General features: G+C 52.9%; 4 protein-coding genes and 1 non-coding gene across 5 annotated transcripts; 1 reads left to right on the top strand and 4 right to left on the bottom strand.

Moving 5' to 3' along the window:
• Window positions 1–6,985: 6,985 nt before the first annotated feature.
• NCLIV_t120012 lies at window positions 6,986–7,067 on the bottom strand. Its single transcript has one exon. It is a non-coding gene; the product is annotated as a tRNA-Ser (tRNA).
• Window positions 7,068–9,920: 2,853 nt separating this feature from the next.
• NCLIV_052790 (hypothetical protein) lies at window positions 9,921–13,493 on the top strand (the record flags this gene model as incomplete). Its single annotated transcript, XM_003884833.1, has 3 exons — window positions 9,921–11,917; window positions 12,427–12,546; window positions 12,800–13,493. 3 exons carry the CDS (start codon window positions 9,921–9,923, stop codon window positions 13,491–13,493), a joined length of 2,811 nt encoding a protein of 936 aa, XP_003884882.1.
• Window positions 13,494–16,080: 2,587 nt separating this feature from the next.
• Window positions 16,081–17,533, bottom strand: NCLIV_052800 (SRS domain-containing protein; the record flags this gene model as incomplete). The annotated part of the gene is made up of 2 exons (XM_003884834.1): window positions 16,081–16,410; window positions 16,955–17,533. 2 exons carry the CDS (start codon window positions 17,531–17,533, stop codon window positions 16,081–16,083), a joined length of 909 nt encoding a protein of 302 aa, XP_003884883.1.
• Window positions 17,534–19,084: 1,551 nt separating this feature from the next.
• On the bottom strand, window positions 19,085–20,756 carry NCLIV_052810 (SRS domain-containing protein; the record flags this gene model as incomplete). The annotated part of the gene is made up of 2 exons (XM_003884835.1): window positions 19,085–19,611; window positions 20,204–20,756. 2 exons carry the CDS (start codon window positions 20,754–20,756, stop codon window positions 19,085–19,087), a joined length of 1,080 nt encoding a protein of 359 aa, XP_003884884.1.
• A 2,356-nt stretch (window positions 20,757–23,112) lies between these two features.
• Window positions 23,113–24,853, bottom strand: NCLIV_052820 (SRS domain-containing protein; the record flags this gene model as incomplete). Its single annotated transcript, XM_003884836.1, has 2 exons — window positions 23,113–23,624; window positions 24,289–24,853. The coding sequence occupies 2 exons, from the start codon at window positions 24,851–24,853 to the stop codon at window positions 23,113–23,115; spliced, it is 1,077 nt and encodes a 358-aa protein (XP_003884885.1).
• Window positions 24,854–25,847: the final 994 nt, after the last annotated feature.

Raw genomic sequence — 25,847 nt, forward strand, 5'->3', positions numbered from 1 at the left:
GGGGACAAAGCAGGGAAGACACGTTCGAACAAAAAAAGATATCGGACGCCGGATTACAGTAGAAAATCGGAGGCACCCTCCACAATGGGGAATTGCATAGGTCGCTCAACTTCTCTTTTCCCCCCTTCCCGGTTTGTGTCAGTGAGTTGTCTACTTATCTCTTCACAGTCTCAAGCGGCCCGCTCATTTCGTTGGAGTTCGCCTCCCATCGTCCCTCGTTTCTTCGCCTCCCTGGCATAGGCTTAAAGAAGGAAACCGCCATCATGTGCTCAGGGCGGATCTCGTCCATCAAGACGCGTCGAAACACGAGGGACAGCGGCGGTAGAATTCCGCGCAGTTTGCTTTAAAAGTCAAGACGTCTCCGAGTTCCCCTTTCTGGGCAGCCCCTTCGTCCCCCCCTTTGTGATCCAGAGTAGAAACACCGAGAAGACCTGAATTTCGTGCTTCTTGACCTGCAGCAGCAAGGGTCGATCTCTCTTTCCTGTGTAGCAGCCACTCGCTCGTCCCGGAGCCGCATTCAGGAAAGCAAGATACGTCATAAATATTGCGAGCAATGCCTGCCTTCCCGTGGCGCTTACTTTGCTTTTTTTTGAGGCCTCCAGACAACACAGAGACCACGACCCAAATTGACTGCATGCTTGGCCACGTGTACGCCCCGTTACCGCCTGTTAGTCTGAATCGTGCGCGTGTCGTCTTGTTCACGGACATCCACAAAACTCCAAAGAAAACACACTGATAGGCACTCGATCGTCCCTCCCAGTCTGTGCTGTCCCAGGGCCCAATCTGTCCACAGACAAACAAACGCCCCGACAGGTGTAGCCTCTCTGTTATCTTGCTTCCTCGTGGCTGCCCTCGCATTTCGTCGAAAAACATAAAAGGAAAATTGTCACCCTTTCCCAAGCTTCACCCTCATTTCGGTACTCGCCCTGACCCCGTCCTTTAGGCTTCGCTTCAGACGAAGACACTCCCAGATTCTAGTTTGCTGTTTCCCCTCCACTGGACTGTGTACATCTTTGCCTTCTGAATAAAAACAACAACATGCGTGCTCCTCTCCTTCGTTACCTGTTCCGCTGCCCACAGTCTGTTCTCTCCCTCAAACGTTCCTCTACCTTTCCCCTCCTCTTCTCCCTCTTATCGACTCTCTCCTCTCTCTACGCACAAAACAATGATATGCATATATATGACGAGGCAGACATATATATATATATATATATATATATATATGCATGTTTACACGAACTAAAACTGCCGAATGTGCACGTGGCTGTGGATTCACCTGTGCACGTGCGTAACACATGAGCATGTATACTTTTGTGTGTTCAGTCTCTCTAGCCGCAGGTAAGCCCCTGGACTGGTCTTGCAATGTGGCGTGCCTTTGTCCGTTGTCTCCGAGCAGTTTCCCAGAGTTGGCGAGCCCTCTAAGGTCTTCCTGTCCCTGGCAAAGACGGCTGCCGGTCTTCACGCTGCGCATCAAGCACCAGCAGCTGTCCTTTGCTTCCAGAACACAGAGAGAGCGTCGATGGAGCAACCTCTCGCTCTGCATGCGGATGGACCCGACGCCCAGACGAGGGAGGATCCCCGAAACGGGGGGGATCGTCGTCGCTGCCGCGAATTCGGATGCGAGTTTTTGAAAGACGGAACGGGGAGAGAAGGGCGAAGCGGAGAGGCGAAAAGAAAGAGACGTCTTCGAGAGGAAGAAACCCGTGGAGGCAGATGAGCAACTGGGGAGGCATACGAGAAGGAAGACAGGGGTGTGGAAAAAGCTAGGACAGACGAAGCCGCCGAACGCGAGACGGAAGAAGAGACAGAGAGGAAGGGAGAGAAGGACCAGCGTGCAGGGCTGACGCTCCTGGCCTGCCGCCCTTCTTTGCCATACCAGAAGACGAAACGCTTCGTTCTCGAACAGACGAAACCTCGACTCGCGGGACTGCCGTCTCTTTCTCCCCTTCCCTCATCGTTTATGGCTGCTCGCCGCTTTTTGGCGCTTCGTTTCTGTCTCGCCACCCTTTCCTCTCTGAGAATTTCCTGTCTCTTGGTCGCCTTTACCCGGCCGCGCAACGTACCCTTTCGCCCGTGTTGTTCTTTCTTCTTTCCCGGCGTTCCTGCTGCCTTCGTCTCGCGTGTGCTTCCTTTTCTGCGCCTCCCCCGCACCGCCTGCAGTAACACCCTCTGTCGGTGTCCCTGCCTCATGTTTCTTCCCCGGTGATTTTTCGGAGACAGGCAGAAGAGGCGATGCCGCTGCAGACGACAGAGTCGAACGAGACGACCGTTTCTTGGCAGGTGAATGCCCTTGCTGTGTCGCGGTAGTGCCTTCCTTCTCAGGGCGTGTGTCCACTCCCGACTCTTTCCCATGTTTTCCTTTGCTTCCCCACTCTGCCTTCGTCTGCTCCGAGATGCACAGAGACGCCTCTGGGTTTTCCTTCACCGTCGTCGGTTCCTCGTGCTGTCGCTCGGCCCCCGCGGTCACTTTTTTTACTGCCTCCACTCCTCTCTCTGGTTCTCTCGGCTTCCTGTCGCTCTCCACTTCCACCTTCAGGGAAGACTCTCGGCCCTGCGTTGCGCGCGACTCTTTCACTGCCGACAGACCACCTGAAGACGAACGAGGCCGCTCAACAGGTGAAGAAGATGCAGAACCAGGAGAGGAAGGATACGCAGAACCACGAGGCGACGCAGAACCAGGAGAGGAACGAGAAGAAAGAGCGGCAGCGGGGGCGGAAGAGGCCCGCGACGGTTCTGTACTAGCGGAAGTAGAAAGACGCGTTTTGCTATGTGAAGCCGGGGCAGACGAACGCGGGGAAGAGAGAGAAGCAGCTAACCGAGACACAGAGTCCCTAGAGGGAGGGGAAGCGAGCGGAGACGATGAGGTGTCTGTTTTCGCATTCCCGCTCTCCAGGCGACTCTCCGCGGCCGAAACCGAACTTGCAGCTGGCTGAGAAGGTCCGCCGCAGGTCGCAACGGGAGTATCAGCCACAAGCGGGCTCCGTTGCCACGGGTCGATGTCTTTGTGAAGTCCGAGGTGCCTCTCGTAGCGAATCGTCAGCAGTTGCGCGAGGTAGTGCCGCGCTTCCTTCAGGAAGTGCGGCTTATATTCCGTGCTGTACGCGCGTTTCAATAGCTCCAGACGGGCAATCTCCTGCCGCGTCAAAAGAATCTCCTGACAAATCCGGGAAGAGCAGCAGCGCAAAAACAAACTGCCAGTTGCAGCAAAAAGAGGGGAAAGAAAAGAGACACAACGCGCAGCTCTCACGCGCCTCTCCTCGCGGATGGAGAGTCCATTCTACATTCGGATCCAAGTGAGCGTCTAGCGAACAAACAGACGAAGCGTTCACGCTTTTGGCTTCGCAGACAGAAAAGATCGCGTCCCGAGCGACGAACCGCTTCTTTCCCTCAAAAAAAAGAAAGGGACACAAACAGAGTGCGACTGCAATACAAACAGGAAAGGAACCGACTCAGTCTTGCTGTGAGTGGACCTACAATTCTCTCTCTCTCTCTCTCTATATATATATATATATAGATATATATATATATATATATATATGGAGACCAGCACATACCATTGTTGACATTATATATATATATATATATATATATATATATATATACGCGTGCATACGCGTTTCGATGTCTGTGCAAATAGATATTATATATATATATATATATATATATATATATGCATACAACTGGGCACGTTTGCTTTTCCTTGGTCGCGTGTGTATATAATGCCGCGTTCTTCTTCTCTCTCGGTCATGTCGTTTTAGATGTGTGCCTGCATTTGCCGTTTCGTGACTTCTCTCGTTCCTTCCGTCCTCTCCTCCTCTCTGCTTCTTCTCCCTCTTCGTCTTCCCCTTCTCCATCTCCTCTGTGATTCGACGAGAAGAAAAATCGCTGTCTTGTCTCGTGACGCATCGCCGGACAAGAACACTTTTTTCGCTCTCTCTGCCTTTTGTTCTTACGCGTTCAATTTCCGGAGTAGACAGCTCCCGTATTTCTTTCCCTTTCCGCACTTTCATTTCAATCGAGCCGAGCCCCAGTCTTTTTCGTGCACTGGCAAAGGCGGTCCGTCCTTGCCAGTCTTCTCCGGGCTGCTGAAGGGGCCAGTGTCTCCGTCGGCGTTTCTCCTCCCGAGTCTGTCCTCTGCCTGTCTCGGACACAATTTGAAGCTTTACCACGAGAGACGAAGGCGAGTCTGTGTGTCTCGCGGAGTCGCCTAGCTCTCCCCAGTGCATCCCGGCATTCCCATCTCCGAGGAGCGCGATGACTGGGACTCCAAGGTCGTCTAGTCTTGTGTTCTTCTGGAAGCCTCGTGAGGGCGAGGAGAGCACTGAAGCGTACGTGGACGAATGAAGCCTATTGTTTCCAGAAGCCAAGCGCTGGAGAAAAATCGTCCGCGAGTGGTGCAGAGAATAGTTTGCGTGTATCTCGGGCGTCGACTGGGAAATGACCGCTGGAGAGGACGCCGCACTCTCACACACTGGCGGGCCAGTTACTCCTGCTGAGGTGTATGTACAGTTCGTCCACCTCGATAACGTCGGCGTCACACCTGACTCCGCGGCTTTTCGAGGAACGAGGAACCCCAACGGAGCACGTGGCCGTCTTTGCCACACGCGCGATGCGGAGACAGATGCCTTCGTGTGTCGATGAGGACGACTTTGATTTGCATGCGCACCCTCTTGGCACATGAATGGAAGTTCCCCCAAGCCGCTCCCGCGCACATCTGCGCATGCGTCCTTCTGCGCCTCCTGCTGTATCCCCCGGTCTTGTGCCTCTCTGCCATGGCCGTCACTCAGAGAGGGCAGTCCTGTCCGCTTCCTCACCGGAGACCAGGAACTCGTAGACAGCGCGAGAGAAGACGAAGGAGACGACGCAGAAGAGGAGGGAGAAGATGAAGTGGGCAGAACCGGGGGCCTGCTCACAGGGCAGAGTGAGACTGGCACAGAGAGAGACGCCGCGGTGGACTGAAGAGGCAAGCGAGAAGATGGGGAGGGACGCGCGCACGGCCCAAAGCGGGTCCCCGAAAGTTCGGCTCTGTCTCCATTTGAAGGGTGCACGGTGTCAACAGAAGGCAGTGCGAGAGGAGTCAGTCTCCGAGAAGCGGGGAACGAATGCGCCTCGACGCAGGAAAGGCAGATGAGGAAAGTGGCAAGAAGAGAAAACGGGGACACGGAGGCGAAGAGAGAAAGAAAAAAGGAGACACCGCAGAGGCACACAGAAGGGCGCTGCTCGGCCCTTCTGCCGCGCAGAGGATTCGCCGCCATTCAGCTCTGGACATGCGCCTCTCTCCAGTGACCACAGAGCAACGGAGAGACTCCGTTGCCGCGGGAGGAACGCGACATATGGAAGATTTCCTCTGCGGCAAGGAGAAGAAACGCGGAAAATTTCCTACGCGCCCACAGGACGGCAAGATCACCGCTCATGCGAGACGGGGGGGAGTGGAGGGGGAAAAACAGGGTGCCTTGCAGAGACAGTGCGTTTGTAGGAGACCAGTCGAGTAGAAGACGACGACCTCGTCGAAGAAAGAGATCCGAGGATCATCGCCAAAAACGCGGAAGATTTTCGGAGCTCTGTGTGTGCAGATGCAGGCGGCGCAGACCGGGGGTCACAGACGGAAGGGAAAGAGATTTGACTCGGCGACGGGGAGAGACTCTCCCCCGCTAACTTTCCTCGAACGGAAACGGGAAGACGGAAAAATACCTTTTTTGGTGCCTAAACGAAAACGAGACGGCGAGAAAGGGGATTGACGGGGCGAAGAGAACCTGTGCTGGTAGACGAGGCGGCGGAAGATACGGCGAACACGCATCTGTCCCTGACGACTCACCGCCCTGCGTTCGCGTTTTGACCACCTCTCACAAAAGTGAAGGACATTCTTCGCTCTAAAAAAAGACGAAAGGGTCATCTGTTCAATCCACTTTGCGTCGGTGAGACTACAGAGGTACGGGAGAACTTCTGTCAACGTTTTTCTCGCGCGCCTACTGACACCCGCCTCCCAGTTCAGGCGCCTTTGCACACCCGCTCATTCGGATTACCTTAGATGGGAAATAGATGGGAGGTGGATGCCTTCATCTGCTTCCTATAAAAAATAAATTAGAATATTTCCGTGGGTCAACTCACCGTCTAACTGCTGTCTTCTGCTTGTTCGATGTTTTCCGTCGTTCGTCAGTTGTCTCCAGCTATGCAAATAAGATTCTAGCTGTACCCTTCATCAGCGCACAAGGATACCTGGTAGTGTCCGTTGAGGGTTTCGTCCCTGGTAGAGAAGCCAGCACAAGCAGTCTGACAAAATCCACAGTGATCTCCTGTTGTCGTATCGCGTCCAGCTTGTCGTTTAGATTCTCGCCTCAAGCACTGACTCGGGGCTGTCCGCTGCGGGCGGAGTTCCTCGGCGATGTTCCGGGTTTCCATTCTGCGAAGCGCAGCAGGTTTCCAGAACTCGACAGATTCGTGGTCAATGACAGGACCCCACGAACCGAGACTCGGGAAGGGGAAACACAGACACACAACACAGAGGCGAGAAAAGCAAGACAAACAAAAAGTTGGGAAGGGTTGCGAAAATACAGCCCGTCCACGCTGCGGTACGCACGTAACAGAGCTACGAACAGATAACCGCGAACCATGTGCGCCTTATTGGGGCGGGTTGGCCCTGAAAGAGAGACAATGTGCCAAGGCAGAAACAGCCATCCCCTATACTGACTTGAAGGCAATTTCGATGCTGCTTACACGTTTTACATTGTGAAAACAAGGCCATGAAATTCATGGATGGAGTCTTCCTCCGTAGTTGATTTTTGGTCAAGACGCTGTGGTGGGTCTAGAACTCCAGGGCTGCAGTCGCTCGAGCGACGTCGCCGCCCTCGCGAATAATTCAAGATCGAGACCGAAAATGCAAAGTCTCCGACCAAAAGATATGTGAACATTCAACATATTGATTAATCGCACGTTTTTTTTTCCAATTTTCTTATAAAAGAGAAGCACGCTACTGAAATTTCAAGTACGACGGCTGCAGGGTTCGAACCTGCGCGGGCACAGCCCATTGGATTTCAAGTCCAACTCCTTAACCACTCGGACAAACCGCCAGAAGACAAGCCGGTGCCTCTGGCCGTTATGTTTCTGTCTTGTCTTCTTAGGTCGTTTCTAAAGAAACCCTCTGCATCCTCCCGACTAGAGCAAGAGCATCTGATTTGTCAAGTTTTTGAGTAAAGTACATGCAATTCCTTGCTGCAGAAAAATCCACAGCTTGTGTGGCAAGGATCCAGCGGCACTTGGCTGTACAGTTCTTTTCACCGCACGCGTCACCGGAGTTACAAGCGACAAGTGCAACTCGACAAGCTGTCACGGGGCTCGTTTGCGGAAGTGTTTGTGGAAGACACCAATGTGAAAAGTTCTTGTCCGAGGCTGCTTTGACTGTTGGAACACCAAGGCGGTGACGAGGTCCTCACATGCTCGTACGTACTGGTGAATTATGAATGACTGGCTCTGGTAGGGTAAGTCAAATCCATAAGATAGCTCCTTCCTTCGCATGCCCTGATGAATATTCCACGTAATTCTGCCGTATACCTGTTGTGAGGTTGGATGTGATGCGACTACGCTAGTTAAGTGCACGGTCATTCCGCCTCAGTTCGGTGCAAATGCTTCATTGATTGGGCCTTGAGAGGGATACAGGGTATATTTATCTATCGAAGGTTGGCTCTGGTGTCCCGTCATACTATAGAGATCACGTGGGTTTCGGTACTTTGAGATCATACCAACGGAGACAAGGGATTGTGTTTCACAGAAAGGGATGATTCGCCATGAAGTTAGCGTCTAGCGGGGTCGTGGTGTACAGCAATCACACGAGTTGCATGTCTGTATCTCATAACTGGAGTCATATTCAGTATCCTCTGTTCCATTTCCACAATAGCTATCATCTTTACTATGTCCTGCTAACAACATAGAACTAGGACCCAGAGAGACTGGAAAACAGAGATGTACGAGGTCAACGATGTCAGGCCTTCTGTCCACGTAAACTCCTGGACGCACGTGGGAGCACCTTTTCTCGATGAAGCCCTAGCTGTACAGGGATTTGTCGGAATCGCTGCAAACTCCTCTTCAACTCGGTGGAATCACACACCGTCGACCCCACAGAGGACCTCGCTGCCTCAATTATCCAAATCGCTTTCGCAGTGGACGGCTACAGGGCGTGGATTTTTGCTTGGGGAAGAAGGGGGGGGGGGGGGGGTGGGGCATTTCCCAAGTCGTACATTCAGGCACCGGCTTGGGATTCTTCCCCTTTGCTTTACCCAGGCTCGCCGTGATGCCAGTCGTCAAAAAAAAAGAGTCCTTCGCAGACCAGAGAAAGGAAACAAACACGACCTTGAGCACGACAGTGGCTAGTCTGCTGATGGAGAGACGTGCTGTTGAGTGTAGCTGAAGGGAACTCACACGATCCACTCTTGCCCATGCCAGAGCTCTCGATAACAGTCTATCAAGACTCGGGAGAGAGAGAAGGGAACGCATCAGAACCGCACCCCTTCATGGCCTGACAAGAGCCCACTGTCAGTACTAAAAGGAATCTCTGGGATTGGCCCCTTCCGCAATTTGTGGCGTGTCGATAACACTGTACCTGGACGCGCGTGAGACAAGCTGTCAGTTGCACTTAACATGAATGTGTCACGGCGGGGGAGACTGTGGAACGGCAGGGCACGGTTTCTGCTTCCTTGCGAGTATCTAAAGAAACGGGCCGACAGAGAAGGCGAAAGGACAGTCCCGGTGTCTTGCGACAACGAAAAAAGAAGAGATGCAGGGTTGAAGTTTGTCGGGTCCCATCCGCTTCCCGAAAATAAGCCGTGGCAACCGACACCTGAGAGCCCTCGATGTTCCAGAGGCGGGATGTGTCGGATGACACACGAAGGGGAAGAGAGTCGGAAGCAAATATCCTTTGTTCTCAGAAAGACGCTCCCAGGAAAACTCGGTGCATGTCGATAACAAAAGGAGGAATCATCTTCAATAACGGAAGGAGATAAGCTTTCTGTGCGGTGTGCAGCGAGGGAACTTCGCCCGCCTCGACGCCTCCCCCAGCGGTGTTTATGCCCCGAGGCAGCCCTGCAGATGTAACTGGTTCGTTCGCTTGTTAAACGGTAACGTTTCTCGATTCTCGCTGTCCCGTCTTGTGCACAGCCACCGTTGAGGCTTTTCCGAGTTTTCTCGGACCGGTGAACGTCTGAAAGAAGAGACGTCAATTTGGCTGGTGACGCCGAAACAGACGCGACATCTGAAGGCGAGGAGCTAGCAGAACACCCAAACTTCCGAGTCGGCTGTGTTACGAGGTCTGCGTGTCAGGTCATGCGGATGTCGCACACCGGTGTGAGGCCAAACTTTGTCTTTTTTCGGCGCAAAAGTTTCGCCAAGACACAGATACACTTCGAAAGGTGGAGGTCTTCACTTGACTGAGGACATGTTTCTCTCTCACTTCTTTCCACGCTACCGTCTGTTGCTTCTTCGATCGCGTGTGTCGCTTTTTCGTCCACCGGCCGCATTCTCGAGTCTTTCCTGTCCCTCTTTCTACCTTTCTCTTTCGTCTACGGTGCCAAGAGAACCCTCCTCTCTCGTTGGCTTCCTGAGAAAGCGTCACGTTGTTAGTGTCGTCTCTGTTGTGAGAACCAGGCATGCCAGACAACCCGCAAGCGGAACGGAACGAAGCGTCCCTTTTTATCAGGCGAGAGACAGCCCGGATATCTTATTTGTTTTTTTGGAGACCCCGGGCTACACTGGAGAGCGACGACTTCGGATCAGAACTGTTCTGTGAGGTTCGTTCCACCGAGAAAGACGCGTCTTTCGGCTAGTTGGTCACAGGGGCATATGGAATTTGCCCGTTCGGTTCCCCGTCACTCCGAGCTTTCCTCTGGCCGAGGTTTTCCGAACTTCTGCCGCCGTCTTTCCCTTCTCTCGCCATGTCGTCTCCGTCAGTTTTTTCGGAGGGAGGGGCGAGTGCGCCTCAGACCGGCGTGGGCTCCTGTCCAGCAGACACCTCCTTTCTCGTCGGCGAAGACGACGACGGGTTGCCTCCTCTCACTGTCTCTGAAGTTTCCCGCCTGTTTGAAGCTCTCACGGCACTTCCCCTTGGCGATCAAGCGAAACAAGTGCTTGCGACGAGACGGTCAGATGAGGAACCGTCTTCGGGTCTCTGCTCCGAATCGCTCTCGGCGTCTTCTCCGTTTCTTCGCCGCATCCTCTGGCCGCGATACCTTGGCCTGTTGGAGGGGGCCGAACCTTCTGCCTGGGCTGCGCAGGTGGACCTTCACAGAAAAAAATATTTCCAGCTGCGAGAAGAACAGAAGCTGAGCGCAAAGAGGCTGACCGCGCTTGATCCGCAGAAGTTCCACCCTCTAGCGTCAACGGCAGATAACCCTTGGAGTCAGAAGCAACAAAACGACAGTTTGATGGAGGAAATCTGGAAAGACATCGAGCGCACCTTCGCGGACCGCACGCTCTTCTGTCGGGACTCCACGCGAAAAGCTCTCCAGCGCATCCTCTTCACGTGGAGTCGGCAGAACCCGGACGTGTCGTATAAACAGGGAATGAATGAACTTCTCGCGATCTTTTTCCTCGTTTGCGTCAGAGAACAAGTGCCTGTGTCTTCCGACTCCGGCTCTTTCCCAGAGAATGTGTCGCCACATGTGCGCGTCCTTCTTTCTGCGAACGCGACCGACATCGAAGCCGACGCGTTCTCGCTCTTCAACGCCCTCATGAACGACTTTCTGATGCGCGCCGCATACATCCCGCCCCCCGCTGCGCCCAAACCGGTCGCCTCTCCCATGGGAAATATCCTGGGCAAAGGAGCCGCTGGAGCCCTGGGAGGACTTGTGGGTACGACCTCTCCGGCTCCGCAGACCCACCAGTCAGCGATTTTGTGGCGCTGCAGCCACATCTTCCATTCGCTCCTGCGGAAAGCCGACAGCACGCTGTATGAACACCTCGTCGGGGTGGATATACAGCCGCAGCTGTTTCTTCTTCGCTGGCTCCGACTCCTCTTCAGCCGGGAGTTCCACGTTCAAGACACGATCTTCATCTGGGACGCCATCTTCGCCGACGCCTACCTGCGCAACCGAGCCTCTGCAGCTGCCTCTTCCTCGCCTTCTGTCTCGTCTTCGTCTGGATCGGCCATTCCATCCAGAGAAGGCACAGATCTCCTGAGCAGTGGCCGCGCGTCGCTTGCCTCCGGAGCTTCGCCGCCGGGCGAAGGGTCGTCTTCTGGACCTTCCTATGTCCCTGAGAGACTGGGAGCCTCTGCGTCTTCTCGGCTTCCCCTAACCGATTACTTTGCGCTGGCCATGCTCGTGTTTGTTCGTGAAAACCTCTTGGCCAGCGACGAGACGCTGTGCCTCCGACGTCTGCTCAAGTTTCCCCCCATCGAGTCCCTCCAGCCGCTCATTCTCCTGGCCCTTTCCCTCCGCTCGCCGCAAAAGCCCAGAGTCCTTGCTGTGTCCAAGCCACCTGGCTCTTCCCCATCGTCTTCGCGCCACGCGTCTTCTCTTCTTGAAGACGGACCGCACAAACCACCTCATCACTCCCCCGCATCTGCCTTTGAAGAAGGGAGAGACGTAGATGGAACCGGCGTGAAGGGACCTCGGAACTTCCCCTCATCGTCGCGCGCGCGGCACTCGTCGTCGACAGAGGCTCCCCACAACGTCTCTGCTTCGACGCCTGTCCCTTCTCTCAACTGCGGTCGGGCTCTGCCCCCAACCCGCGGGGACTTGTACCACGTAACGACACCCCAGGCAGCAAGTGGCGCGTCCCCCACTCAGACGGCAGGCCCCGAGAAGGCTGAGCCGCATCACATGCAACAGGCACAGGCGAAGCAGCGGTCGGGGTCGGGAGGTGAAGAAGGAAGCAGTACAGAACACCGGGCGCTGCCGCGCGTCGGGGTCTCAGTCGGAAACAGAGACAGGTATACAGTAAGACAGCAGGAAGAGACACAGAGGCCGAGGGGACGAATCATCAAGTCGGCAGTATCAAGGGCAGTATCAAGCGAGTCAAAGAAGACAGAAGATCTGTGGGCGGGAAAAAGAAGGAGGTGGTGGGGGACACATGGAGCGGAGACAGGCAGACGGTGAGAAGGGTAAATAAAGGTCGCGTGGGGGAGCGTGGAAAGAAGGGACAGCAAAGACTGTAGGATCCTCGGCAATACCATACGTTTACATGACTGAATACGGAGAGAAACGTGTATTACATTCTTTATACTTCTACCGGTGTACATTCTTGTGTGGATACAGATTTGCACTTACGGGTATTCCTGCCTGTGATAAGGACACTTTTTTTCTCAGTGGAGCGGGAAGGCCCCCGCATGGCTCTTCTTTTTTATTTCCGCAGTGGCGCGAGGGGAATGAGGCGCATGGTGCATTCCGTTTTTCCTTCGCTGTCATGTTGCCTTTTTCTTCGCTGTTCTTTGTCCTTCAGCAGTGAAGCCAGCGTCGATGGAGTGTTACTTGGACGCCACGTCGAAGACATTGTGGCGACCCTCAAGGCGGCAGCGGTCTCAGAGGCAGCTGCGGCAGCCGAGGGATCCCCCAGTGGGCGGTGAGAAAAAACCATCTTGTCCCTGTGAACCGTTTCGTTGCCCCCTTTCGTAGATTTTTCTTGTTATCCTTGGCATGCGTTTTCCTGAAAGCACCTGGTTTCGGTCTAACTGAGTGTCTGCGATGTTGCCGCATTATGCCCCTCGAGAGCGACTGGTCTCTCTCTAGAACTGTCCGGTCTCTGCTCTTCTGCGGCCGGTGGGCACTGTCAGGCGCTTCGGTTTCCCATCCCTTTTCTGGAATTGTGCCTGCAGTTCATCGTCGTCTTCTTCCGCTCCCTCCCCTTCGTGTGCCCGATCCTTCTCCACCCAGGTTGCGCTGTCTTCCGCAATCTCTCGTTTGAGTCTTCTGCAACGTATTCTTGTCGGCGAATTGCCGTACAGTCCGTCTTTGTTCATGGCAGAGGAGGAGGCGTTGCTGTCCGTTTCGTCGCCCGCAAGGGCTCTTTCGGCACAGGAGAAACGCCCACAGCCTTCCCGCGCATCTCAGCTGCCTTCAGGGGCGTCTCGCGCCTTCAGAGATTCCTCAGACGGTTTTGTTGATGAGGGCAGACAAAGCCGCTTTGTGGCGGCTCGCGCAGAAAGGCAGCCGAGCGAAAAGAGAAGAGACGGAGAAATCAGGGTAAGCGAGGAACAGAGACTGCCTGATGAACAGTTTTATCGCGGCCGAGGTGAGTACCGAGAACCGGACGCACGCGAGTGTGAAAAGGCGCATGGAGTTCGCGGTTTCGGCACCGGCGTAACGCGAGGGAGGAATGGGGATGACGAGGACGGAAACAAAGGAGGTACCTTCTTCTCTCCTTCCTCGCTGCCTGTTGTTGGAGACTCGCACCGCAATTTTGCTCATGCCAATAATAGCCATAACGCAAGCTATTCGCCAGACGGCGGTCTGGAGGCGGGATCACATGATGGACGCGTTTCAGGCGGTATACGAGCAACGGTCCTATAGAGAAAGGGAGATAGCAGAGATAGAGCGTTCCTAATGCAGATGGAGTAGGCGCGGCAGGAAAAAAGGGGTACGACACAAAAGGAGCGCAAGAAACAGGGCGAGATGGTCGTCGAAAAAGTTTCCTACCAGGAGTTCAGAAGAGGAGACAGAGACGAGAGATCCTAGGGGCGACTGTTTTAAGAACGATGAAAAGACGGGATTTGACGGAAAGTGCAGGCGCCCTTGAATCTGTGCCACTGAGTTTTTTCCGGCAACTGTGTTAGACATGGCATCCTTTTTACAGACTCCTTCTTCACTTAAACTTCATTTACGTTTCTACGCCATCTGTTTCTGTCGCTCTGAATTTGTCGAGGTTGTGTGTATGTTGTGTGTAAGCGGGAGCGTCTTCTCACTCTCCATTTTCGTATCTGCGCCTCCCTCTGAACAGCGTCGCATGATACACTACTTCGAGACACTGGCGAAGCCCATCAGAGGGGCGAATCCGAGAGAGATAAGACGGGGAATAGCGATGAAGAAGGCAACGAAACGGAAACGGTGTTTATCGCTGTTTTGAGTTTTAGCTGTTTTTCCTATGGCACCATCTCCCAGCCTCAATTTTCCGACTCGCTGCTACAGAAGGAGAAAGGAAGAACAGGACAATGAAACAGAAACACCGAGAAGCGGCTTTGCTCGTCTTCAGTGCTTGAGCAAGAAAAAGAAAGCAGGACGTATAGGCCTGGACCCTGCAGGAAAAACGCTGTTCTTCGTTTTTGTGTATTTTTGGATGAACCCCGCCCTAGCGCAAGCGAATTAAGAAATGCAGTGGAAAAGACAGAAAAAGTCGAACTGGCGGTGCTCGGTGTTTCACGACATATTGAAAGGAGGCCACTCGGCCACGTTTCTTCATTTGCCCTGATTCAGACCAGCACTGCCGGCATCCGATGTGAATACGTGGAAAGCCTGAATATATTTGTAGACGCAGAGTAGCACGTCGTCGCGTTACTCGGCCTGCGTCATCTCCAGCAGTGAGGACATCTCCTTGCCGTGTTCGGAAACAGACAAGGGAGATCGGGGTGTAGTTCCGCGGCTGTTGTGTCGAGGTTATACCGGAAAACCAAACATATATATATATATATATATATATATATATCCTGAGGTTCCATCTGGCCATTCATCCCAGTTATCCGGCGGTGAGGGCCAGTCTGTAGTCAGAACCGACACGACCTGAACGCTGGCCTGCGTTTTCCACGGATCCGTTGCGCGGTGCTCCATTGGACTGATGGCAAACCTAAACAATGCACGCGAGAGACTTCCGAACTTTGGAAGTAATTCTTATCCGTGGGGTCTGGGCGCTACCTCGGTGCAGGAACAACAAAACTACTCCCGACTTCAAAAAGCTTTTTATGCAATAGCGAATAAACAGCGGTCGGCGCGTGCTCCGAGTCCGGAAACTGCGTTCGATGATGTACGAGGTTCGGTGCTGCTGACGGCTGTAGGCCTTTGCCGTTGTCTACATCTGGGTATATAAACACATGCAGATTGACTGCCACTCTTGCGGTAACCTGTAACGCCCTTGTTGCCAGCTGATTACTGCAACCGCTTGATGCGAAGTGAGCGCCCTTCTTTCAGCGGTTCCAGCTCGATGTGTCCCCGATGTGCGGTATGGCGACTGAGTGGTCCGGAATGCCTTGCAGTCACTGCCCGAAGTTGATGTTAACTGAGGGCACATATTCCATTCGCTCTAGAACTTCCGAACAACTCCTGGTGCCATGGCCTTCAACAATTGGTATTAGCTGCTCTGATAGAAACAGATATTCGGAGCCGTTGCTTTTCTTGCTCAAAATTTGTCGGCAGACAGGACTCGCTCGGAGTTTTGCAAGGATCGAGAACCGCGCCGGCGTATCTCTCAAAGAGATCGACACCTTGGGGAGCACGGTGACAATCAATGCATACCTTGTTCAGAATCAAATTTGTCTCGTGCCTGGAAGACGGAGACCGTCTTGTCTCCATTACATGCGAGGCTGCAGCCCTCTCTTTCCACGACCGTGTTGTTCTTCTAACTACTGCAATACATGCACGAAAACGCATCCCGTCACCGACGTTTGATGTGTCTCCGGCTTGTATCCAGGTTGATGGGGAAGCGTGTACGTCACGAAGACGTAGTGGTCCACAAGACTGTCAACCTGAACGTCTTGTCTTGTGTGGCAGGGATTTGTGGAAGCCGTTTGCGGGCACTTGTAGGCTGGAGGCACCTTTGAGAGGGAGGAAGCAGAATGCAACACGGGGCTCTGGAATCCGAAAAACGTTTCGTTCCCAGGGATAGCGTACCGCGACAGGCAGCGAGAACTGCCGCCTCACACCATTATGATCACAATGCTCGCCTACACACCAATATGTCTTTTTATGCAGCAGTCTAAATCGGATGAATCAGAGTCTACATGACCAACGCGGGGGGAAGAGACTGTTTCTCCGTCTATACGGTTGGATTTACGGCGAGAGCAGAGGAAAGGAGAAAGGCACATGCTGTGAGCAAAAGGCCTGCGGTATGGTCTGTTGCACATCTCGCCGAATTTTCATACGATTTTGGTACGACGTCGATCCGCATTTTTCACTCCGTGCCGGACTTTTGTTGCGCCTGTTTTCCGTCGGTAGAATCGATGTTACACTTGTAGCACAGGCTGACAGGAGCATCTGTTGGAAACTTTGAGACCTCTAACGTGTAGGCGACAGCAGAATTCTCTGAAGCGGAACGGCCTACTACGAGAGTAGCACCCAAACCGAGTTGCGTGAGGCTCTCTTCTTTGGAACATTCTTCTCCATTGAAAGCATTCTCGATATTTCCGGGCAACAAGTCCCCAATGTCACCACACCGAAATGATACCTTATTAGACGTGGAAGTAAGGGTGGTGACTGGCACGGTCCGACCAATGGTACACTCCTCTGAAAAAAGCAAACAAACATCACAGCTTTTGATGAAGGAGAGAAGACGTACATCCAAATAAACAGGGAAGAAAGGAAGTGAAAAGAAGTAAAAACCGGTACAGCCTTGTGAACGTATTACTGGGGGAAGAACCCACAAAAGCGTAGGTAGGACAGAAAATGAGATTAAGGGTTGAAGCACGATTGAAGAAGGAAACGATTCTACATCTTACCAGCAAGTGGCCTCATGCAGGAAGAGTTGAAGCACCTGATGCACAATTTCCGTCATGACCGTCGTTTCTGAGTACTGTGCGAGACGAAACATGAACTAGAGTCCTTTCCGCCTGTCATGGGACATGGTGGGGCACTACTGAGAAAGCGCCTTGAGTCACGAAGTTGCACACGAAAGCCGCCTCATGCTACGATGCTGCTGAGCGTTCTGGAGGCGATTCAAAATGTTCGAATCTTGGTAGAGAGCACAGGGCCGGAACAATTCAGGACAAAGAGCACAATGGTGGAGCATAGCTGAGTGTCGCAATGTCGGGCCGCGGAAACAAGGGTACCAGGTTGGTATCTTGCTCACTTTCTGATTCTTTATCGGATGCAGGCTTCGAACCGAATGCTGCAACCAGAACCGTGCACGTTGTGTCCGTTGTTTCAGTAGCAGTTTTTGCACCTCCTGAACCTGTATCTTCAGACTGAGCCTTTGTTGCCTTGCAGAGGAAATATAGGTTTTTGGAGCTCTCAAGTTCTCGTGTCATCTGTAATGTGTAGGTCTTGGACTCTTGTGTCTTCTTGCGTCCATTTTCAACCTCTGCTGAAAGTCTAAATGAATCACCCAACGTGGCTTGTCGGGTGCACGACGAATCCTCACAAAACTTTGTCAGTTGTCCACCTGCTTCGCCTGGTTCACCTGGGAACAGAACTGAGCCTTCCGGACACTTGAACTTGGCTGTTGTCTTTGTATCCTTCAGCGGCAGCTGAACCAACACCGCGTCGTCCCGCCCGCATACGGCTAGAATAGAATCGTCCGTGGCCGCCGCCCCGACTTTGGATAAACAGAGCACGCCGACAAGCACGATTCCGACTGCATATCGGAGGCCTCTCAAGGCCTGAAAGCCTCCAGACGCCTTGTTTGACATGCTGACGAACCAAGAACTTTCCCGGTGACCAGTTAATTGCGGGATGCGGAAGATATCTCTCCTGGAGAAGCGAACTCTCCGCACTGTCTTCTCTGTACCTGACACCTCCAACGATCAGAGGACGCGACACGATATCCAATGAATCTGAGTCACTTTTAGTCTCTCTCTCCAGTGAATCAGGATAAAATCACGTTGTTCCGTAGATGGACACAAAATCTCGAACCAGGACTGGTTCACTGGTGCATTCATGAAGGGAAGGAGTCCCCTGTAGGACGCCCCCGGGGGGTTGGTGCAAAAACTGAATCAGCAAGGAGGCTGACTTCCCAGACGGAATTCAGGCCTGTCGCCCGTCGGTCCCTAGCGGCTAATTTTGCCCCGTGGAGGGCAGGATCTCAATCTCTTTAGATGTAGAGTCACAGGCTGACTGGTTTCACTGCATTAGGGCAAAGGCATTGTTTAAAAGGGAGTGGAGTGTATTTTTAAGCATGACAATGCATATATTCACGTGTATTTCCACATGCTTGTGTGTAGGTCTACGTGAAATCAACCCGGATTGATCCGGAGCAGTGTGCTCGGGCGCGCTCGTCTAAATTCGCCGTGGCCGAGTAGCGTGATTGTCCCTTTGCGGCATCCTCCCGCACGAAGCCGGAGATTATCCCTAGCAAGAAAGGCCACTTCTGCCCTCACACACACGCGAGTGACCCAAGAACGATGGATCTGTAACCAGACTCCCATTTAGAGCACGGAAGAGCGCCACCGCTGTCGGCTATTTCGCCCAACACCATCGTTTGCGGCGCCGCACTCACTTGAGGACGGGGGTGACCTCACAGCGACTCGGCCGGACTGTATGCCGAACGTCACACGGTGGCACCGTAGATCTAATTGATTGGGGAAAGTAAGTTTGGGCAAGCCCATGGCCTGGTGGAATATTGTGCAACCTAGCCACGAACCTGTGTGTTTCTTTGTGTTAACGGCCTACGTCCCAGATATCAAGGACCCCTAGCCACCGTAAGGTATCGTTCACGTGAACACTGTGCAGTTCAACCTCCCACCGAGTTGGATTGCCGGAAGTAGTGCTTCGTTGTTCGGCGTGTGAGAGAGAAAAATTGTTGGGAGATCTGCAAGAAGGGCTAAGAGAAAGCGCCGACATCTCTCAAGCGGTGTTCGGCTCCTCTGGGGCCAACGTAACACTAAACACACAAAATGTACACAATCAAATACGTCACTTGCCTTCCAGGGGAAGGAGGGCGTCTTGCTTCAGATAGTTACGGTTCTCCAGCACGATCAAAAACCATAATGTGCGTCGAACTCTAGTCCGCTACGGATACGGAAACGCGTCCATCGCCGACGTAGCAGGTCTCTTCGACGTTGATCCTGGTCACAAATGGTGACGACTAGAACGTCATGTCTTCTGGCAGAGTGGAAGATCTGCAGATAATTTTCGCCGGCACGTGGAGAAGAAAGGAGACTATGAGAGGCGGGCCAAATAGCACGAGGTTCCCCAAGGTAACAGACACGTCCCTCAGGACCATCAGGGCCAGCGAAAACTGCTCACTCGCCAAGACCGCCAAAGTGCATTAGGGCTTCGTTCAGGCCGAGAGCTGCGGTGAGGACGATGACACCGGATAGAACAAAGTTGACTCCAGTATGTTCCGTTGCATCGCTTGTAGCAGGCTCATCATCGTCAGGTTTGTCATCGCCCGTTTCAGAATCAGGTGCCACATTAATCACAACTTTACACTCGGAAGCCGTTGTGTCACCGGCAGGATCTTTCTGCTTGCTTGGCTGGTGACACTTGTAGCAGACCCGGGCGGAGTCGGGTCCTGCTGGAAACTCCGATACCTCCAAGGTGTATGCAGGAACCTTTGCAGCGTCTTTTGAAGCCGATTTTCCTTCTAGGAGAGTCGCACGCAAACCGAGAGTAGCAAGGCTCGTTTCTGTTGAGCACGGTTCCCCTGCGAACGCATTTTCGAAATTCACAGGCGACAGCGTACCGCCGTCTCCGCACCGGAACGTGACCTTGTTGGACGTGGAGTTGAGGGTGACATCCTCCAGGCTGCTGCCGAGCGTACAGACCCCTGAGACAACAAAAGGTAAAGGGAAGAGACCAATTTTTAGATTCAAGCAGGGACGTGAATTGATGAATAAACAGGAAGACGCCAGACTAAAACGAAAGAGGACACAGTCCCACATTGTGGCGATTCGCTGTGGAGAGGAAAAGCAGGGGATCGCGAGGGAGCGCGACGACTGAAATTGCAGCATTTGAATGGACGATATGGTGAGACGGGCAGTAGACGCACGGGGGGAGAACTCCATCTTTTTTTGTAGAAATGAGTTGAATCACGCCGGAAAGCACGCTAGATGGACAACTGCCACGGGTGTTTTCTTGAGTATTGGCGAAGCAGAGTCGCAACAGGGGGATTCATTTCCACCTGCCTTGGGTGGTCCTTCGACACGAGTCAGCAAGTTCCTTGAGTAAAGGCACGCTGCAGTCACGGTTTACTGGAAACCATGTGTTTTGCAAATGAGTCGGGATGGTCAAACCTAGATTGACTTAAGCTGGAAAGGAACTCCTCAAAATGAACAACCAGCTGATTGGTGCGATCTAGCTGAGTTTCGCAAGATTGGAATGTCCAAGCACAAGCCGTTTTTGGGTGACTTGAGGCTCACTTTCTGATGCTGCATCGGAGAGGGCTTGTGCGCCGTAGACGGCGACCTGAATTATGCAACTTGTTGACTTGTCAGACGAGGTTTCTGCCGTTTCTTCCCGCTCCTCCTCGGGGGCCGCCGCTGTCGATTTGCACAGGAAATATAGAGTTTGTGACTTCTCTGGCTGTCTCGTCAGTGTGAGCGTGTAGGTTGGTGATTCTCCCGTTCTCAGGCTCTTTAGATGTGAACTACCCGTAGCCCCTGGTTGTTGCGACAGATTATACGACTCGCCCAAGTCGACTTCCTGTCGGCACATCGAATCCACGCAAAACTTGTTGTTGTTGTCCGACACCGTTGGGTACAGACTTGAATTCTGGGCACACTTGAACTTGACCGATTTCGTTGTCTCCTTGAGTGCGAGTGAAACGACGGCCGCGCTCGATTCGCAGGGGACAACCTCAAGGTCGGCCGCTACTCCGCGTCTGGATAAACAGACGAACAAGACAATCGCAAGTGCAACGGCATACCGAATGCCTCTCAAGGCCTGGAAATTTCTGAACGCTCTGCTCGGCATTCTGATGAACCAGGAAACTCTTCATGCGATTGCGTGTGTCGGAAGGTTTTTTGTTATCCTTGTGTAGGCAGGGCCCGGAGAGGTGTTTCCCCGCTACCGGCCACCTCAGCAGGTCACAAGATGAGAGAGAGTATCTGGAAATTTGACACGATTCTAGTCTCTCCTCAACGAAGCGAGAGAAATCCATGTGACTGAATAGCTGGACAAAAACGTTGCAGCTTGACAAGGAGGGCTCTACTGTCGTTCGCTGGGGCAGGAGGGTGGCGGGGAAGACGCCCCCCGCGGTTCGTCAGTTGCAGATCCACGCGGTGTGCCGAGCAGAGAACCTGAAGCATGCGCCCGTCGGCGCGCAAAAGGAACGGCTGTGCTGTCCACGGAACGTCTTCGAGTCAGAAATAGGTTGCACGACGGAAAACGTAGGTCTACTCGTAAGAGGCAGGAGGCGGACTCAAGTGGGAATCACGGAGATAAACAATCAACACGGGTCCGACCGCAGGCTAAATCAAGTACCGGCGGGAGTCGGACCGGGATCGCTAGCACCAGATGCTGACCCTTGGGATTCAGACCCCAGGTCCTCTTAAGATGCAAAGGTAGCGACCAACGACTCCAACTCGACTGTGGAAGTAAACGTCCAGAGACAAATTAAGTGCTCCTTGTCTCGAAGAAGACAGTGCACACTGCGTGTGTACTTCCCTGAACGTACGCAGAAGCTAACTGGGAAACCGCATGGGCCAGATAAAACCTGAAAAATGTGCCCGCCCCGCATCCTAATACTGCCGCTCAGAGTGGCAATCATTCAAGGTGCAGATCCGCTTATGTGGTGCACAGAACACGAAACATATGTGCAGAAACCCTCACAAGGGAACTGTAGTCTTCGTACCACGGCATGGTGTGTGCGCCACTGGGAAGTGAGGCCTAGCCACTCGACAAATTCCCGTCCAAGGAAATTACAACAACTGACCAAGCTTGGCAAGTGGCGTGTTATACGCGAACTGAAGTGGAAACCCAGAGAGAGACACGTTTAACACAGAAGCGGAGCTCAGCGACCGAATGAGGGTTTCAAGTACATCGGGCCACGGTGGCTACCGGGCGATGTTGACCCATGGAATTCGGGTTGTGAGTCGCGGTAGAATGGAGAACAACTGCTAACGGACTGGCTAAAGTGGAGTATGAACTTAATAATAATCACAGGAATTTGTTGCGCCGTGTGCCTCTCGAATAGCACATGTGACGGACGATTATCCGTCTACACATGGTCCGAATCTGGCAGCTTCGTCCTATGATCTAGCTCGCTCCGATCTACTGACGCCTGTGGATATTTGCCCTGTCCGGCATAGAATTGTCAAATAATCCACCGTTGCCTTCTTGAAATCATCAACGCTCTCGTTGCACACCGGTTTGCTCAGCTCCATCGCTCGCGACGCCTGACTCCCTCAGGGACTGCCTTGACCCCGCAGCGACTCGGGCCCTTTTGTAGGCCAAAATCCAGACGATTTCATTATGGACCTTATTCCTCGGGGGGGAGAAACATGGGAAAGGGACGTCTTGGTGGAATCTTGTTCGCCCTAGATACGAATAGGCTTCAACTACTTATTTTCGAGGCCAACCTTCCAGTCCGCCAAGGACGCCTAGCCATCGAACTAACGCCTTCCACTTGAATAGTGTGTGGACAAATGCGACAGGGCGGGTTCGTGTGAAAAGTGCGCTATTTCTCAACAGATGTCAACAGAGAGGACGTGTCAGGAGAGTTGTAAGAATGACTGAGAAGGCCACCGATTGCTGGAAAAAAGTGTTGAACGAGTTTTGGGGCGAACGTGGGACACAACGCATACCTTGCTCAGAATCAAATACATTCCCGGACTGGCAGACGCAGGATGGCGTCTCACCTCCTCTGGTTGCAACTTTCCCACCCGTTCCAAAACTATGGTTCGAATCTACAGAATCACGGGGAAGGAGGTAACGTCATCCCGTCAGCGCTATCTCAGTCGTCTTGGTCGTCAGCCACGATAGGGAGCGAGCGCATCACGAAGGTGGAGCGGTCCGCATGTTGCCATGTCGAGCTTGACGTGTTGTGACGGATGAGAGAATTGCAAAAGGCTTTTGCGTGGGCACTTGCATACAGTAGGAGACTTCGACAAGTGGGATCAAATGACACACGGATGGACGGAGGGAGGAATAACTGCTCTTCTCCAGGGGTCTCGGGTCAGCAGGAGTAGCGAAAACAGCCGTCACTCTCATAGAAAAGTATCTATCATGCTGCATTTCTGCGCAACCTATTCGCGTTCCTAGGATATGGAGAAATGCATACGAACAACGTCAACAGGAGCACGGAGTGAGTCGAGCATTGCTGCGCCTTCTACACAGCTTGGCTCAAGGCAAGCACAGAGGACAGCAAAAGGACGCCAACACAAACGATGTTGTGCTTGGGAAGGTCACTTGCATCGCCTGCCGGAGGCTTTCCATCCATTTGCCCGTCCTCTTCATTATCACCTTCGGTTTGGGATTTTGGTTCAACGTTGATTCTAATCGTACACTCATCGGCAGACGAAAGCGCTGCAGGGCGATCTACCTGAGACAGCCTTTTACATTTGTAACACAGCCTAACGCGGCTTGAACCAGCTGGAAACTCGGAGACCTCCAAAGCGTAGGCGGGACCCTTTGCTGTCTCATCGGATGATTCCCCCTCTACGCGAAACGCAGCCAAACCGAGACTGGCAAGACTTACTTCTTCTGTACATGCTTCGCCTTCGAATGCATTCTCGAAATTCAATGGCCACACGAATCCTTTGTCACCGCATCGAAACGTGACCTTGTTTGATTTCGGGTTGAGGGTGACCTCCTTCATGGTGTTGCCGAACTCACACACCTCTGAGGTAATATGCAGAACAAGAAACAGTCCGGTGTGCATTTCCAAGCAAGGAGGCGAATTCGCCAATAACCATGGGGAAGAGTCGAGTATTATCCATACATACCAGGCGTAAAAAGCGTTCATCGAGAAGACAGACTGAAGCAAATAGGTTCAATCAGGCTGGTTCTGTGGCATTAGGTTCGGCAGAGGAAATAACGGAGATCAAAGAGAACCGTGGCCGCAGCCGAAATGGCAACATTTCGATGGACGATACAGTGAGGTGGTAAATAGAGAAGAGAGAGAGGAATTCGGTCGCGTCGGAGCGAACAAATTACAGACAGCACAAGGAGAAGAGACGTTGAATCGGCAGTTCCTCCCACCAATGTCATCTCTGGACTACTACTGGAGCAGGGTCGTGACACGGATTTTCCAGCTTTCATGGGAGTTCCCACTGCAGTCGTCAGAAAACTTCGTTAATCAAGACATACTACAACCAGCGGTTACCTAAAGCCACGCTGCTGGCATGCGTAGTGCAAGCGAGTCAGGATGTCAGAACCTCTATCGCTCTAAACTGGGTACCAACCCTTCAAAACTGAGCAGACAACGAAGCGGTGACGCCTAGCATAGCTCCATATGGCTCGATTTCAACAAGCTGCCTCTACAGTGACTTGAATCGAGGCTCACTTTCTGATGCGGCGTCGGACAGGGGTTTTCTACTGAAAACAGCCACCTGAAACGTGCAAGTTGATTCCATAGTGTCAGAAGTGCTTCTTGCCTCTGTTGTAGCAAGAGATTCGGTCGCCCTGTCCTGTGTTGACTTGCAAAGGAAATAAAGGGTTGTTGGAAACTCTGGCTGTGTAAGTACTACGAGTTCGTACACCTTTGTTTGTGCTCCTGCTGACACGGGCACTACTCGGTCGTCTCCAGCTTCCGCCTCTCGAAGAGTATACGCAGTGCCCAACTCCGCTTGATTTGTACAGGACGAATTCCGACAGAAGGTTTTGAAATTCCCATCTGACGCAGTTGGAAACAAAGATGAACCTTCCGGGCATTTGAAAAAGAAAGGGATGCCTTCCAGTGGCCACACCGGAAGAAAATTTGTCTCTGGCGGACACGTCACAGGCTCTTTCGCCGAGGTCTCCCCCCTGCATCCTGAGAGGAACACGAAGCCGACCACAATCGAAACCCCAAATGTACACCGAAGGCCTCTCCAGACCTGAGACCCTCCAAATGCACAGACAGGCATCATAAAAACCTGAAAAAGCTTGCGGCAATCCGCTGCTTAATGATGCACACTGTTTTCACCTTCGGAAAGCGCGTCCCGGGGCGGTGTTTGATCCTGGCTTCTCCCCTCCAAGCACAACATCAAAGGATGCAACACTGTTTCCAGCAGGGCCGATACGCCTTAAATTCTTCACCGAGATATCCAAAGAAAACCGTTTTTTTCGTGGCCGGAGAAAACATCACATCTTGACCAGATTGCATCAACAGCCGACCACCACTCTCGGCAACGCCATTTGCTGCTCCAGACGGCCCCCTGCGGCTCGTTGCAGATGGCGGGTCCCCGCGATGTGATACGCAGAACTCGGAAAAGACAAGTTTGTGCGGTAGCGCGTAACAAAGGGAGCTCTGGGCTTTCCGCTAGGTCGCTCGCTTCGTGCGTTACTGGGGGGCTTGGCGGAGAAACCCCCCGGCAACTTCCAGTACAGAAATATTACCGCAACGTAAAAATTACATTTACCAGTAGCATATCATACACGCACACGAATAGGAAATGCAGACAGTCCGAAGGAATACGGATTCGGAGCTCAGTGACCGAATTGACGCTTCAAGTGAATCAATTGGTCCAGGATGTCTGCCTGGCAGTGTCCACCGGCGGGATTCGGCCCGTGGGCCGTGCTATAGGAATGGAGAAAAGATGCTGGTGGCGTATTTCAGTCGGATTAGAATCTTAATGTCGGACACAAGAATTAGTTGAGGTGAGTCAGGGTCAGACAGTTCTGGGGCGATTGTGGATTCCTGCGTTTGTTTGTGAAGGCTTACCGTGCTAATATGCCTTCACACCCAGGCTGCGGGGTACGTGCTGAACCCTTACCTCCTCTCGTCGGCGCTGAGTGGCAGGCTTCATTCTAAAACGACGGTCTCAATAAGCGTCTGAATTTCCCCAGTCTAGAACAGTCGTGTTGGGACGTCACTCTGAGTCGAGCGCTCAATGACCGCTGCCTCTGGAATTCGACAGGATC

Source organism: Neospora caninum, chromosome X, assembly GCF_000208865.1.
Source record: "Neospora caninum Liverpool complete genome, chromosome X".
Classification (NCBI taxonomy): domain Eukaryota; phylum Apicomplexa; class Conoidasida; order Eucoccidiorida; family Sarcocystidae; genus Neospora; species Neospora caninum.